Below are 16845 nucleotides of genomic sequence, written 5' to 3'. Positions count from 1 at the left end.
GATTTTTTTATTCACTTTTATAGTCATCAAGCATTAACAAACTGCATTAAATCCAAATTTAAGGAATTTAAATTTCAAAAATACTTTTTTTTTGGCAACTTCTTTTTGGTTACAGACCCAATTAATTAATTACTTCTAGGCCGTTTATTGCGTGTGTACGAAGATAATTATTATGTTTTTATTTTAACGCTTAGTTTTTGAAATTTAATTAATTTTTATAGAAGCTTCTTAAATTAACAATAAATAGCTAATTATACATTTAAATCTTACGCACACAGTAGCCGAGCGGTTAGAGGCGAGATCTGTAAAGTTAATATGTACGAGGTGTGGCTTATTAAATAACGAGACTATTGCTGTAAAACATTTTATTTTAAATTTATACATATTTAGTTATTATCACCTTCAATATACACCCTTCCCCTATCCCTACAACGCTCCATGCGAATTTACCATTGTTCGAAACAGTGCTGGAAGTCTTTTTCTGTGAGCTCCTCCTGCATGACGCGTGCCGCTTTTTCTTTCACAGCTCCAACGGACTGAAATCGTGTTCTTTTTAATGCAGATTTGACTTTAGAGGAACAGATAAAAGTCACATGGGGGCCAGGTCAGACGATTAAGGTGGTTGGCCTAAAACTGGAATGTTGTACTTGGCTAGAAACGTCTTGACAGACAATGCAGTGTGAGCTGGCACGTTGTTTTGATGGAGAACCTATAACTTGTTCTTCCACAAATCGGGTCGTTTTTTTTCCTTATTCTTTCTCAGGAGTTGTGCAAGCACCTCACGGCAGTAATGTTGGATTAATTATAATCGATATTTACATCCGTTTTGGACGTGGAAGGGCGACCCGGGCGGTCATCATCTCCGACGTCTTCTCGGCCATCTTGGAAATCAGCTTGAACCACTCAAAAACTAGCGTACGTGATAAACATTCATCGCCATAAACTTCTTTTAATAAAAGATAAGTTTCAGTAGCGGTTTTATCAAGTTTTGATGTGAAATTTCGCGACAATTCGTTGCTCTACTACATGTGTAGTATCATGTTTTCGGCAAAACGAAACTAACACCTCTTACACAAACGACGGTTCCCGTCAGACTGATTTCTCTACAAACACGTGAGACGCTACAATCGAAAGAGAAGGCTTTACGCTGCACAGCTATCGGTCGTTAGGTTTTGGCGTAGCAGCATCAGCCTCGTTATTTAATAGCCACACCTCGTATTTGCACTTAAGTAAATAAACCATTATGCACTCCAATAGGGTCTTTTAAATTCCTAAATTCTATTACTTAAATTATATATTTTCCAGGTTTTCGAATACCCACAATGAAAACTGAATTCACTGCCTCTATAATACTAAATAAGAACAGCTTACTTCACAAACCCGCATTATATTAAAACGTCACGCTTCTTTGTTCCTCTTTGTCACGAATATTTATAATAATTTGTGCAAAATGATCATAATATTGACTAAAATTATTGTCCATTGTTTTACTTAAAGACTTAATTAAAGACTAATCTATACAATTTACATGTACTATCTAACTTTAAATTAACAATTCTTTTGCTGAATTAGTTAAATATGGCTAAGAAAGTAAATAATTCAAGACCAATTTTTGTTTGTTGGTCAATAGTTAACTGACAATGCGACATTATTTCATAATTAGCTTAATGCGAGTTAAATGACGAGTTTCAAACATCTCCTTCACTAAATTTCTGTTGTAAATTTTTTATTCTAAAATAGTGGAATCTGTAACCAAAAAAATTTGTTGAAATCAACCCAAACGATGTTCACGTACTTCTCGTTTTTGGCGTTGGACCAGACTGTACAGTTGCGAATAATAAAAAAATTATACGACATTTAAAGACAATTATTTTGAAGCCATTGATTGAAAACTTCCAATGGGCAGATGTTGGCCAAAATCTTACTATCTGAAGCCATATTATTATAAATCGAAATACTAAGTTCAGTTTATCAACTATTTTTCGTGTTTTTGAGTTGTTCTATTTTAAATACAAACTCAAATCATTCTCTAAAAATATTTATTCGTGTTTAGCGGGTCTCAAAATTCTTGGTGAAATTGCAATTTGGAATATCGGATACGATGATGATCTTTTTTTCTTTCGATTTAATCGGCATTCTTTCCGGTTTGCTCTAATACTGTTCTTTTTAGTATAATTTTGGACACGAATGCATCGAATTTTTTAATGTTCATTTGGCTTATATACTATATCGAAATACCTTAATTATAAAGATTTTAGAACCGTACCAAGTATTGATGTGGCACTTTTGTGAACAATTAATCCATTAAAATATTATGTTAATGAATCCTCATAAAAATCCATTTACAATCAAACCTGCTGAAATTTAAAAGTGGACTACGGAACATGGATACCGGTATCTCTCTCTCCTCTGGCTCTTCGGTCCTCGAAGGACCTTGGCCTCCTCTAACACCTTTCTCCACTCCTCTCTCACCAAAGCAACTCTCCTCCATGTCCTTACTCCCAGGCTTCTAATATCCTCTTCTACATTATCCAGCCACCTAATCCTCGGTCTTCCTCTTTTTCTTGCCTCACCCCTGGGTATCCATTCATTATCTTCCTGGGAAATCGGGAATCTTCCATCCTCACTAAATGCCTAAGCCATCTCAATCTTCCCCTCTTAATCCATCCCACTAAATAGCTAACCGTTACGAAACCTTAAGGAAAGGAAAATCGGATTGGACTTAAGGCACGACATACGAGGTCTGTAAATTAAGTAATGAGAATTTAAATTTTTGTTATTCAAAAAGAATTACAATTCTATATTGTCACCTTCAAAATAACTTCCTTCTGAAGCCACACAGCGCTGGAGACGTTTCTTCCAATCCTCATAGCAGTGCTCGAACTCCGATACTGGAATAGCCTTCAGCTGGTCGGTTACAGCCGTTTGAATGTTTTCGACTGTCCCAAAATGAGTTCCCTTGAGGTGATTTTTCAACTTCGGAAAGAGAAAAAAGTCACAAGGACACAAGTCAGGCGAATAAGGAGGCTGAGGAGCCTCAGGAATGTTTTTATGGGCCAATTAATCTCCAAGGCTCAAAAAAACAAGGATGGCGAAGTCGAAGATCAAATGCATGCTGATTTGTTTTTCTCGATATCCACGGAATCGTCCACAAAGAGTTTCTACCTCAAGGTCAAACGGTCAATCAACACTTTTACCTAGAGGTTCTTGAAAAAACTTCGAAAAAGTGTCATTCGTGTGAGACCAAACATCAAGAACAAGTGGGTGTTGCATCACGATAATGCTCCTTGTCACACAGCAATTTCAATTGCTCCTTATTCGCCTGACTTGGATACCTGGTGACTTTTTTCTCTGCCCGAAGTTGAAAAATCACCTCAAGGGAACTCATTTTGGGACCGTCGAAGAACACATTCAAACGGCTGTAACCGACCAGCTGAAGGCTATTCCAGTACCGGAGTTCGAGCACTGCTATGAGGAGTGGAAGAAACGTCTCCAGCGCTGTGTGGCTTCAGAAGAAAGTTATTTTGAAGGTGACAATATAGAATTGTAATTCTTATTGTATAAAAAAATTTAAAAAAAATCAGTATCATTACTTAATTTACAGACCTCGTATCTAAGTAGATAAGGGCGGGTGTTGGCCTAGTGGCCAAGAGCGTGGCTTTGTGAGTAGGAGGTCGCCAGTTCGAATCCCGTGTATGGCTACTTTTTATTTGTTAGAAAAAAATTGTTTACAGTAATGTATAAGCTATCCCCATTCGAGGCACGTAATTGGTAGTTGGACGTTAAGCCCCGCCTGAAAAATTTAGGCGATTACTTTATATCTAGTAGATAATACATCTGGATATCAGTGGGCCATATACTGGGATCCTTTTTTAAGGAATTATTGGAGAAAATTTGCCAATCTCGTTTGTATTTATTATAGCTAAAGGAAATCCTGTAAAGGATCGCTTCAGACTATTATTTATAAATAAGTTATAACTGCATAGTCTTTTGAGAGGAAGGAATCAGGAATTAGTCTGTCTGTCCATTCTAACTAACCGCTAGGCTAATCTTGTTCCCTCGTCTTATCAGTTTTATTCACTAAATAATCAGTAATACTATTTTACTAAGTTATCAAACGATTTTGTGAACAAGGATAACAATGAATTCCTGAAGATTAGTTTGTTTATAATATTGTATAAAATCAGTGGTGAATGTTTAATTGTTTGGAACATGCAGTAAAGATAGATACAAGTTTCTCTTAATGAAACGTTCTTGAATTATATTTAAGGATAATTGGCATCCAGGATGTAAAATGGATGTATTTTTCATTGGCGCCACGATAACTGAACGGCTAGAGAGATGTCTGGACCGCAATGCTGAGATGTAAAGTAAAGTAATCGCTTATTTTTTCAGGCGGGGCTTTACGTCCAACTACCAAATTAGGTATAAGTGGACGGAGGCGATTAGCAAACATACTTTACTGTAAATTTCTTTTATTAAATAAAATCCAAGGCCTATAGGCCGGGAATCGAACCAAGTACCACAATACATATTAGCTTCGCAGGTCTCGCCTCTTAACCGCTCGGCTACCGTGGCGCCCGCAATGCTGAGATGTATTATGAAGTTCAGTTCTATTTCCGGTTTAATGTATTGAATATGAATTTGATGCTTTCAAGGCGTTGGTTCGCTCAAATTGTATCAAGAAAATTTCTTTTCCCAAATATAAAGTCGTTAGAGTGTTCGCTCAAATATTTTTTTTAAATCCAGAAATTATTCTCTTTTTTCTTGTTCTTTCAGTAAAATATTAAGAACTTAAAACTTCTACAGAAAATAGAAAGAAGTCGTTAACATTCTTTTATAAATAGATTTAAATGAGATAAAATCACAATTTGTAAACAAAATACGTCATTATAGTAATTTCCCCTTCTCTTTTATACAGACACTAAACACTTACATCAAATCTAGTGTATTGTCCAATTTCATTAAAATTACTTTTCCTAATCCTTACGCGGAATAGGCTATAAAGACAATGCTGTCTACTTCCAGCATTTCCGGATACGAAAGATTCTTTTATTGTTAAATATCATCTGATCTCGTGGTCCGGCCCAGTCAAGGTTACCTTCATCGACAAAACCAGGGTAGCAAAAATTATCCTTCCAATATTATCCAACGAAGATTAGGTTAGTATCAGCGTTCCCCAACCAGTTGCTGGTTAGTGGTGCACGAAAAATAATCAATAATGGCGGACATAAAAAAAAAATAAAATTAAATCATAAAAATGACATAGAAACGTTTTTTCCCTATAATTCATAAAAATTATTTTAATTAATAATATTATGCAGTAAAGTTGTTAATATGTACAGTAATAAGGTTAGTCTGTCTCAAGATATACGAGAAAATATAATAGCACATTTAACGGGGATTAAAATTGTCTTTCATGGAGTATTTTCTAAAACCCGAAAATACAAATGATAATTGGATTTCAAACACCTTCTAGAATTAGAATTGCTCATATCATAAACCTAATATTTCTATAATAAAACAGGGAACATTTGTACTGATTTAAATAAAGTAAATAACATTACGTTTAATATATTTTGGAATTCTCAAAATGTTGGCCAACAATATTTAGATAAATTCATTTTTTTTTTCAAGTTATAAGAATTTTTTCTGAAATAAGATTGGGTGGCCACTTATGTTATTAATAATATAATTTATACAATCAAACCCAAAGATCATGGTTTAATGTGTAACAAAAGAACGAGCCGGAAACATTAATTGTTTATCAGCTGCCCAGTCTATGAAAGTTTTAGAATCCCACTCCATATAAACAAATATAATAATCCTAAAGAAGAAGTAAATTAACAAATAATTTTGAAAAGAAAAATACGTACGCAATTTTAAAGATTTTAAAGCTAAGATCTTACACTTTACAAAGTTTTGTGAAGTGAACGTGAACTTGAACTCCTTAGTAACAGATACATTGTATCTCTATACAAATAAAGATGATAATAATAATAAAATAACACATTCGGAATAACAAATTTCACGAAATGCAATCATTTTTACGAAGTGATAAAATTTAGCTCGAGCCAAAAAAGGTTGGGAAACGCTGGCTTAGTTATTCGGAAAAGTGCTTTACTACCAATTAGCCAGGTGATTGAGAAAGACAGTTTATAGATAGTACTTCGGCCAGAAGATATTAAGAATCAAAGGAGGGTAATGACTATGGAAAGAACAATCCTGAGCACTAATCCCATTCAAGTTCTCGGAGTTACCAAAATTATGCAGAACTAGAGTAGAAAGTAATGAGATGGAAAGAATAGAGGTTGTCGGATAGTGGCTATAGTTCCATTGGAACTACACACTAATGCAACATCCATGGGATTGGACCGAAATCTTTATATCCATCGGCCCCCCAAAAAAATGTGCCGTACTGTTCGCAATTCCTGCTTCAATCTTAGTATACGAGGGGGTACCCAAAAAAAACCGGAATTATTTTTTAAAAGCTATTTATTTACAAATTTTTTACAGAACAACCTTATCCCCTTCAAAATACTCTCCATTACAACTAATACATTTGTCCCACCGGTGCTTCCACTGTTCGAAACATTTTTTGTAGTCATCTTTAGAAATGGCTGACAGCTCCTTCTTCGTTTTTTTCTTGACCTCTTCAATGTTGTCAAATCGGTGACCTTTCATGCCCTTTTTCATGCGTGGAAATAAGAAAAAGTCGCACGGAGCCAGGTCAGGCGAGTAAGGTGCGTGGGGCAGCGGAACCATGCCATTTTTAGCCAAAAACTGTGTAACAGAGATGGCTGTGTGTGCAGGTGCATTGTCGTGGTGGAAGAACCAGTCTCCTGTTTGCCACAAATCGGGTCTTTTTTGGCGAACACTATTGCGCAATCTTTTCAAAACTTCCAAATACAAGGTTTGATTGACGGTCTGACCTGGGGGGACAAACTCTGAATGGACTACGCCTTTGGCATCAAAAAAGCAAATCAGCATTGTTTTGATGTTTGACTTGACTTGACGACATTTTTTTGGTCGGGGTGAAGATGACGTCTTCCATTGGCTCGACTGTTGCTTTGTTTCTGGGTCATAACCATAGCACCATGACTCATCACCAGTAATGACCTTTGACAGAAAGTCTGGATCAGTTTCAAGCTGTTGTTTCAAAGCACGACATGTTTCAACTCGATGTTCTTTTTGATTGTCAGTCAGAACTCGAGGAACAAACTTGGCAGCAACCCTTTTCATCCCCAAATCTTCCGTTAAAATTCGCTGAACCGAGCTCCAAGATAACCCACTACTCTCTGACAGTTGATCAATTGTCTGTCGACGGTCTGTGAACACCAGCTCTCGAATTTTTTCAACATTTTCGTCGATTCGGGCAGTTGATGGACGTCCAGAACGAGGTTTGTCATCAATCGACATGTCGCCATTTTTAAACCGAGTAAACCACTCGTATACTTGAGTTTTTCCCATAGCGTCATCTTTGTAAGCTGTTTTCAACATTAAAACACTTTCAGCAGCATTTTTGCCGAGTAGAAAACAAAATTTCAGAGCTGCACGTTGTTCACTTAAACTTGCCATCATAAAAAACGAAAAAAGAACAAAACAGCGCTGGTAAAAACAATCACTGCAGATGAACAGAACAAGCCAGGCAGACAACACAGGCAGGACTGAACTGGCAAGGAATTGCGCTATACACGTCTAGCGGCAGAAATGCGTACTACATAAGCTCCATGCGCGGCAACGCAATTCCGGTTATTTTTGGGTACCCTCTCGTAAGTGTTATGTTGTCAACAAAAATACGTGTGCGGATGGCTAAACATTTTAAGTTCAAGGAAACATAAATTATGGTAAGATAAGTCGTGTGAGTGTTCTTCCACCAATTTTTTTTTTAAATTCATTTAAAAACTTCTAAGTTCTAAAAATAAACGTAAATATTGGTACTTAAGAGAAAACTATGTAAATTATTTAAAATATTAAAAGAGTTAACTTCTACGAAAGGAAGAATTTATTACATTAATATAAAAATAAAATGAAATAAAATAAATCAAAGGAAATCAAAATTCACTTAGCCAGGGGCTAAGCTGCGTGACCTTGGAAGTCACCATTAATTCGCTAAGATAGGAACATTGGAATAAGTTAACTGTTTTATAAAACTCCATGTTAACAAAAGGAAATCTTTACAAATCAAAGTGGGGGTATGAAGCTGTTTAAAGTATTCCCCACCTAGATGATGTTCCCCCCTCTAACCACGAAGGGGAACAAGATGAATTAATGCAATCGAATCAGATTATAACCAGTGGGGGAGCTTCGAGTATCTGAATTTGTGGATTTGAAAATTATTTTTGTAAAAAAGAGAGGGTTCTTTTCGTATATTTTAGTTGCCCGAAAAAAAAAAAATTAGTAACAGAACTTTGGATTATTCCATCCGTTTTTCGAAATCTCCAAATTCAGAGGGGGATTAGTATGCCTGAAATAGCAAGATGCAGCCTCCAGGTGCCAATGACCTCCTTAGATGATGACGCGTCTCTTAACATTAAAGATAGAAAGAAAAATTATTAGTTCTTCCAATGTCTTTTCACAAATCAAAACAACGCACTCAATTTGCTAATCTTCAATGTTCAAAAATTTGCGAGAAAGTATGATTTAATGGAGGAAAAAAATAAATAAATAGATAATGATACAAAAAAGTTTCTGGGAATGGAAAATATTACTATTAATACTTTACTAGAATTAATGTTCAAATTAATAGTAGGCTAAATTCCATTTATTGTATAGTGATAGTTATTGTATTAATATTATCACTAAATAATATTAAAAGTTTTGAATTAAAAGAAAAGACTGAAATAGTTAAAAGTTAACAAAGTATTTAATTTTTAATCCCTTTGTTTATTAATAGATTCAATTAAATAATGTTTCTATTGTGTCAAGCAACAGTTAGGTTAACTGATATGTTTAGAACTCAAGTTATTTTCCTAAAACAATAGATTTTCCCTCTCTATTTAGTTTTTAGTCAGAAATTAATCATTAGGCTATCATTATCTTATTTTTATTTTTATTTTTTTTTATTTAATAAGAATACACTAGTTATGACAACAATAAATACCGAATCATCAGTAATTTAGGCTTCCACCAATGAGTCATCCATACTTGATTATGAGTACATTAAAAAAAGAAACTAAATAAAAATTAGTGTATATAAATTCACAAATAAATACCTGATGGCCACATATGTTGTTGAGGACTTGATGGAGTTTCATTTGGATCTGGGCTGGGCATGGCGTTGCTATAGTAATTTTGAAGACCGTTAAAGTTACTACTATTCCTACTGTACATGCTCCTAAAAACAGTTCGAAATTTTAATTAAATAATTATTTTTATAAATTAACAGGCCATCTCTCCAAATTATAACACAGAAACAAAAAAATTGTATTTTATCATCTTATTCAAAACTTATAAACAACAAATAACCTGGACTATAAATACAAACTGAAATAATCACCAAAGAGATTGTGCCTCTAATATTAAAAGTTATCAAGTAGGTGCTGGCAAGTCGACTAACTGTACACGACTAAAGACAGACGGATTCATAATTTAGTTATCGCAATATTATGTATATATATATATTTTTTTTTTCTTTATTCATTCTTTCTCCTCTTACTGTGCGTGATAGCTTCAACAACATACACCTTTAATATCCGACACCCTTTTCTTTTATAAATTTTATTAAAATTTTGGTTTTTTTTTAAATCATGATATTTGTTTTGTTTATATTAACAATCAAATGTTTGTATTTACAATCCTTTAGCTTTAGATTGTAATATGGATTTAACGGTTTTTCCATCACTTGACTACAATTGTTTGTTGTAATTAATTTAGATATTGTTAGTTTCTCCTTACTTCTCTAATTAAGGGGGTAATAGGATTATGTGAAATTGAGTTTTTATTGGCGATTACATGCTTTGAGCTCCTTTCTCTGAATAAATATTTATGGTTGTACAATTAGTGTGAACAGAATAACGAATAAACTTCACACTTGTATTTTGCTGCTAAACATCGTCTATGATTTTAGCCGAACACTGGGATTGCAGCCTTACCTAGAGCATTATAAATGGCACACAGAATTTGGGTTTGGTATGGTTAAAAACTAAATTAGGGGTACCAATTGAACAGGGTTGTTCTCCTGTTTTTTAAAGTTATGGATGATTCTCTTAGGAGCTTAGTTTAAAAACTTTTTTTAAAAAAGTATATGATTAAAAAGATGGATTAAAAACAATTAAAAAAAACAGCAACTGGTCTATTTTAACAATTTAAGAATGACCTGCTCACGGACCAAATGTCATTTTAATTAAAAAATTAAAATGCAATTTATCAGATTATGTTAGAGGTTTTTTTCATTTTCTGTACATGTATTAGGGTATTTAAAAAAAAAGTTGACTTTTAAATTTTAAAGAGCGCCGGGCGGAAAGTCAAAGTTCATTTAAAAACAAAAAGTTTCGTTCCAAATAGAGCAAAATCGATTAATATTTAGATGTCGCTACCATTGATCAATAGTTATTTATTTAACAAGTGTGGAAAGTAGTACTTTTCCTCACACGAGGCAGGGTTTGCACGCACGAGCGAGCGAAGCGAGGCGAGTGCAAGTGCAAATTGCCGAGTGTGAGGAAAATACTTTACACTCGAGTTAAATATTATATTTTTTCTGCAACCATTAGATTTATTAACTAAAAAAATTAAAAATTTCATTTTTACAGTCTACAAAAAGTAATTTATTTATTATAAATATTTATTGTTATATTACAATTATTTACATTACTTACGTATTTACATTACTTATTACATTTTCTGCTGTTTCTTTTATTGATGGAGTGTTTTCTAAACAGGAATCACTAGAATCCATTTTAAATTTCTATAAGGTAACACTATAACCTTTTTAACTGTTATAATTAAAAATATCTAATTATTTATTAAAGTATTATTTTTATTTCTATATTCCTTTCAATTTTTATTTTATTATTTACCTAATATTCGTTTTTTAATTATTTAGTTACGTTAAATAAGCTTATTAAAGTTTTACAGAAAATATTTATGTTAATAACAAAACTTCTTATATCAAGGAAGCACAATAAAGTTTTTCCACTCACTAGTGAGGAAAGTGTCACTAATGGGAATTTTTCCCCACTAGTGAGGGAAGTTGGGCATTACACAGCTGATTTTAATTGAGTAATGAGAACATTCCTACATGGTTGCAGAAAAAATATTTTTGTTTTGCTTCTTTTTTTTTTTATATACGTATATATAAAAAATCTTAATTAAATGTTTTGTATCTTTTCAAATAATTAGCAAAACATGTAGGTAATTGTACAAAGTTTATTTAAATATAATTTGCTATAAAGACAGAGGCAGTTGGAATCATTTTAATGGCCATTTTACTTTTAAAGTTATGAATAATTAAAGAAGCTGTATTTAAAAAAAATATATATATTAAGAAAAATATACATTTTTGAAAAATTTCGATTAATTAACGTTAAAATCACTTAATTTTTTATGTGTTTCGTACAGAATTTAAAAAAACAAATAATTTTGGTTACTAAAACGTCTAAATTAGGGAATATTTTGTATTTATTGTTATAATTTGAAATTGATTGATTGATAGTAAATGTTTTGATCAATGGTATCGATCACTAAATATTAATCGATTTTGCTCTATTAAGGACGAAACTTCTTTGTTTAAATGTACTTTGATTTTCCACCCGACGCTCTTTAAAGTTTAAAAGTCAATTTTTTTTTTAAACACCCTAATATTGTATGTTTGACATTATTCGTCGTAACACACATATTCCCTGACAGATTTCGCATTTTCTCATTTATCGTCAGAGATAAATTAGTCAGTTTGGTGTAAAGATTTCGACTTCATAACCGCTCGCACTACACATGCTGACTAGATTATATTATTGTCAGTAATACAATTAATACGAGTACTACAAGGGATAAAATTAAAGGTAATATCCAGAACTGGGGAGCTAACCAATTTTCAGTGAATATATTCAAACAAAATGATTGGTAAGCACTTGGTAGATAAATAGGAGAGATGAAGTTAGAAGAGGAATCGATGCCGTTGTTTGAGTTCAGGCAATCCTTAAAATGTATCTTTCCTACGAAAATCCAATTTGAAACAATAGCAGTACTTTCTCTTTTTATAAGCGAGAGAAATTCGAGAAAAATAGTTATTTATCTAACAAGTGCGGAAAGTAGTACTTTTCCTCACACGAGGCAGGGTTTCCACGCAGGAGCGAGGGAAGCGAGGCGAGTGCAAGTGCAAATTGCCGAGTGTGAGGAAAATACTTTACACTCGAGTTAAATATTATATTTTTTCTGCAACCATTAGATTTATTAACTAAAATAAAAAACTAAACAGGAATCACTAGAATCCATTTTAAATTTCTATAAGGTAACACTATAACCTTTTTAACTGTTATAATTAAAAATATCTAATTATTTATTAAAATATTATTTTTATTTCTATATTCCTTTCAATTTTTATTTTATTTTTTAATATTCGTTTTTTAATTATTTAAATAAAATAAATTTAAATAAGCTTATTAAAGTTTTTCAGACAATATTTAATAACAAAACTTCTTATATCAAGGAAGCACAATAAAGTTCTTTCACTCACTAGTGAGGAAAGTGACACTAATGGGAATTTTTCCCCACTAGTGAGGTAAAGTTGGGCATTACACAGCTGATTTTAATTGAGTAATGAGAACATTCCTACATGGTTGCAGAAAAAAAAAGTTATCCTAATATTTTTGTTGTGTTTTTTTTAGGATTTAAAAAGAATTTTTGGAGCAATATACCTGGAAATTCCAAATCAATCCCATTAAAATTTGGACTCCTTGTTCACACTGAAGACCTCTTAAGAAACCAGTTTTTTTGTAAACTCAAGGTACTTGTAAATTTTAACATTTCTTATGATATTCAATTACAGTAATTTTTCAGTATTTTCACGAAGATGAAGGTAAAAAACTGTTTAATCAAAAGGGGAGGGGTAAATCAGCAAAAAAAATCTTAAATTGAATTTTTTGATCGTAAATATGAGATAAATGTATTAAGAGTTCAATGCCTGCTAAATAATAGTGAAATTGAAATTAGTAAATAAATAAACGGCTAACCTTACTGTATAATTCTTTGTTTTCGTTACAAAGGTCATTGGCTTCACCTTGACAGTGATAAGTTATTAAAATATAGTGTAATAATATGTCATCTTTTTATTTTTTATTTTTACTCTTAACTCTTGAAGGAAGAAGGTATTTGGCCTTGTATGGTCGCTGGGTGGCTCGAAGAACTGGGGAACGCGATTCTTGAGGCAATGGATTGTAGGGCTAAGAAGGACAAAGATGGTTTTTAGCTGAGTTAGAACTGAACTAAGAGCTGTACGGTCTTAATTGTTGTGAGACTGCCATTGTTCACAGCGTACCTGATAATGCTGCTATCCTAAATTCCTATACCGAATCTATCTCAGCCTATAGGCACCTCCAAGAACGTCAGTCTTTAATAGGAAAAACAAAGATACACAAAATTGGAGAATAAGGTGAATGAACAGAAATGAATTCAAATCACTTTTACCCTCAGATACTCTAGCAGTGTTGGCGTTAAATTCACCAGGGGCTTCCTATTTCTGGCACAATAGGATACCTCGCGTTACAGATGGATAAACGACAAACCTTGAATCCTCCATAAGACCTAGAGTACCCTTTAATTCAGTGGTGAAGTGGTAAGCTAAGTGATCCGCACACGAACGTCAGAAAAGTACCACCAATGTCACTTCAAAACTAGCAAATCATCCTCGAGGAAACGCGTGTCGTTCTGTGGTATCAGGAAAACTGTTTGCTTCATGGTTATATCGCCGATGGATTGATGATAGGTTACACTAAAAATGTTGGAACAGGAGTATTCTCCGAAGGCATTAACCCAAATTCCATTACCTTCACCCATATCATTATAAAATCCTATATTTATTATTAATGGAACGGCAATTTTGCCATAAATAATACAGTTGTACTTCTGGGTTCGCGTGGAATCCCATATTCGATTCTACAGATTAGACTGTTCATCAAGAGATGTTTAGTGATAGTCTGGATCTATTGGCTAATAGTCCTGAGTTTCCTGCATCGTGCGTTCCCTTTCTTTCCGCTTAAGTCGAGTATGACGGTTTCATATTAGTCTTCTATCGATGAACAGCCTAAGTACTCCATTCTACACAGTATATATATTGCAGATAACCCTATCGACCATCATACTATCCTCTCCACGCTTCCATGTCACTGGTCTATCCTCTCTACTGTTCCTGACCCGACGGCGGACGACTTCAGAGCTTGGGGGAGAGGGAGGTTAAGTGGTAATATAGTGGAGGCAGTGTTATTTTTCGAAGAGTGATAGTAATATGGCGACACTTATTTCTATTTATTATTATTTTACACCTGTGAAACAATTTCTCTAAACTTGTAAGGCGATTCTGCACATTGTTGATGGAGATTACCGGGTCAGGATTAGAGGAGTGGATAGAGCAGTGAGATAAGGATACGTTGAGAGGATAGTATGAGGGTCAATAGGGATATCTGCAACGTATACTTAGTGGAGTTGAGCGCCTAGAATACTCTTTCGCAGGATATCCGGTTCCTCTTTTCAAAAAAGTAGATAAAGAGGTTCCAACCATTACTTGAAAGTAACTGTCAGAGAGCTGTATGATTTGAGCATAAAATTGGAGGACGTCTTTCAACTTTTAGAGCAGCCTAAAATACTATAGAAGGTATTGCTTCAAATTAAAAAAAAAAACAAAAAAAAACCCTGAGCAACGCGTTCCACATGACAACCGCGGTCGTTGTGATCGTGGCGAAAACGTCACTAATGACGCCATTATTTTCGCTCACGCGAAGCTCACAACGCCCCCCACCTTAAGAGCTGGGTCGAAGTGAGCGTTCAGAAATTTGGCGCAATTTTTAAAAGCAAAGATGGCGACCGAAAAAATTATATCATCTAAATGAAAGTATTATCTCGTGTAAATAATAGAATGTGTTTCTCGAAAGTCTAAAAAAAAGTAATAAAATGAAAAATTACTTATCCCTTCACATACTAAATCACTGAATAACGACCAATTACACTTTGATAGTTAATAATACGTGGCCTAAGTTTTCGCTTTTCACCATTGCGATTTTGTAAAATTGCATTCCACTTTTCATCGGAACTAGATGAAGAACTTTCTAATGCATTATTAGGTTGCATTAATTAATTTTAATTTTATTTAAACGTAAATTTTACAAATACTCCACGAAAATGTAATATAAAAATTGAACTATATATATTTTTTTAATACAAATCAACATTATCAATAATTAATAAAGTTTATTATAACTGCTTATAAACGGGGTTAAAATTAAAAAACCAAACTCTTCAAGCTTCTAACTTATTTTCGAGGTCGCCATTTGTAATGTCTGTACATGAACGGTTAAAACGCCCCATAATCCATTCCACTTGAGTTTTCAATTGTAACACTCGCAAGCAAGTGGAACGGGCAAAAACCACGCGGTCTTGAGCGTGATCGTTGTGAACGCTTAGTAGCTCTGTAATCTATCAGCATTCTTTTCAGAAAATCCCCTTCGATCACTGTGAGGCGACCAAGAGTGTCCAAGCTCCTTCTCTTATAAAATGTCGACACAATGAAATAGGGTAGTTTTTTTGGCTATTGTTGACTGAAATATTGTGGACTGGTCTGGACGATTTCTCCTGTGCCGCCATTTTTGTGTTTATTTGCTTGTTGGTGGATCCGCTAGCGGAGCAGCAGGTGTAAATTTTCCTATTATTTTTTGTAAAAGACCTGAAAGAAGCCATACTGAGATTACAGTTGCAAAGAGATTATTACTCTAAAATAGTTATTTATTATATTAATAGATATTAATCTCAAAATATAAAATAAGCACGTTCGCTTTACGTTTTCTAACTTAGGAGGAAGATGAAGTAAAAAGTAAAAAATAAAGACAATTTTTTTATGCACATAGAACGTAAATATTTTTTAATCTCATATATATAATATAGGACGCCTTCTTTTTAGGACGCTATTTTTTTTCTAGTTCTCGGTGTCAGCTTTAGTAATCTATTCGGGATGGTACCGATCCTTAGCTAAGCAGAGTGTTGGCCATCTTTTCCTTCATACTAACTCTTGAATGTTTGAAAAATAAAAAAAAATAAAAAATAAAAAAAGCTGCTGAGAGTAGATTCTGTGGAACTGGTTGTGCATTTCAACAGACGCCTACGGTTTAGGGCATTACTGCTTAGCATTGCACCTATTTACACATATTTCAACTCTTAAAAGTATTTATTCATATGAAGTATACTTATTCTTGAAGTTAAAAAACTTTCCTTTATTTGTACACTACAAAGTGTGGTTAGTTAGTTTTTTTTAAATATTAATGTAAGTTTACAAAAAAGGTAACAACAACAAGAAGAACAAGAACAAGACCAATTTTTGAAAAAGCTGTTTTTGCTCATTTTCAGCCACTTTTTTCTCAAAAACTATTAGACCTGGGTTGTTGCAAAAAAATTACAGTTATTAAGGAGGGTTTGCCCTAAATTTTTAAAGAAAATTTGGGAATTTTATCTTTCATAGAAAAAGAGAAACAAAAAATTGTCAAAGTTGGGTGTTTTTCAACGTTACGCTTTTTCGTACAGTTTTTTGACGATCAACCCTTATACCCTATAGGACAGTTTGTATAAGGGTTTTTTGATCATAATCAGTAAGTAATATCTATTTTATTTAGGCAGGCTTTACGTCTAACTACCAAATTAGGTATC

At 33.5% G+C, this 16845-nt stretch overlaps 1 protein-coding gene across 3 annotated transcripts in view; it reads right to left on the bottom strand.

The window, feature by feature from the left end:
• Positions 1-16845, bottom strand: part of LOC141454485 (uncharacterized) — a 125532-nt gene that overhangs the window by 33185 nt on the left and 75502 nt on the right. For all 3 annotated transcript variants that reach the window (XM_074128747.1, XM_074128746.1, XM_074128748.1), the window contains exon 4: positions 9216-9337. In XM_074128747.1, coding sequence (XP_073984848.1) covers positions 9216-9337 — 122 coding nt within the window. The remainder of the gene's footprint in view (positions 1-9215; positions 9338-16845) is intronic.

Source organism: Rhodnius prolixus, unplaced genomic scaffold, assembly GCF_049639745.1.
Source record: "Rhodnius prolixus isolate KJV_2025 unplaced genomic scaffold, Rpr scaffold_9, whole genome shotgun sequence".
NCBI classification, from domain to species: domain Eukaryota; kingdom Metazoa; phylum Arthropoda; class Insecta; order Hemiptera; family Reduviidae; genus Rhodnius; species Rhodnius prolixus.
Note: the sequence above shows the minus strand (reverse complement) of the source record. Positions and strands in the feature narration are given on the sequence as shown.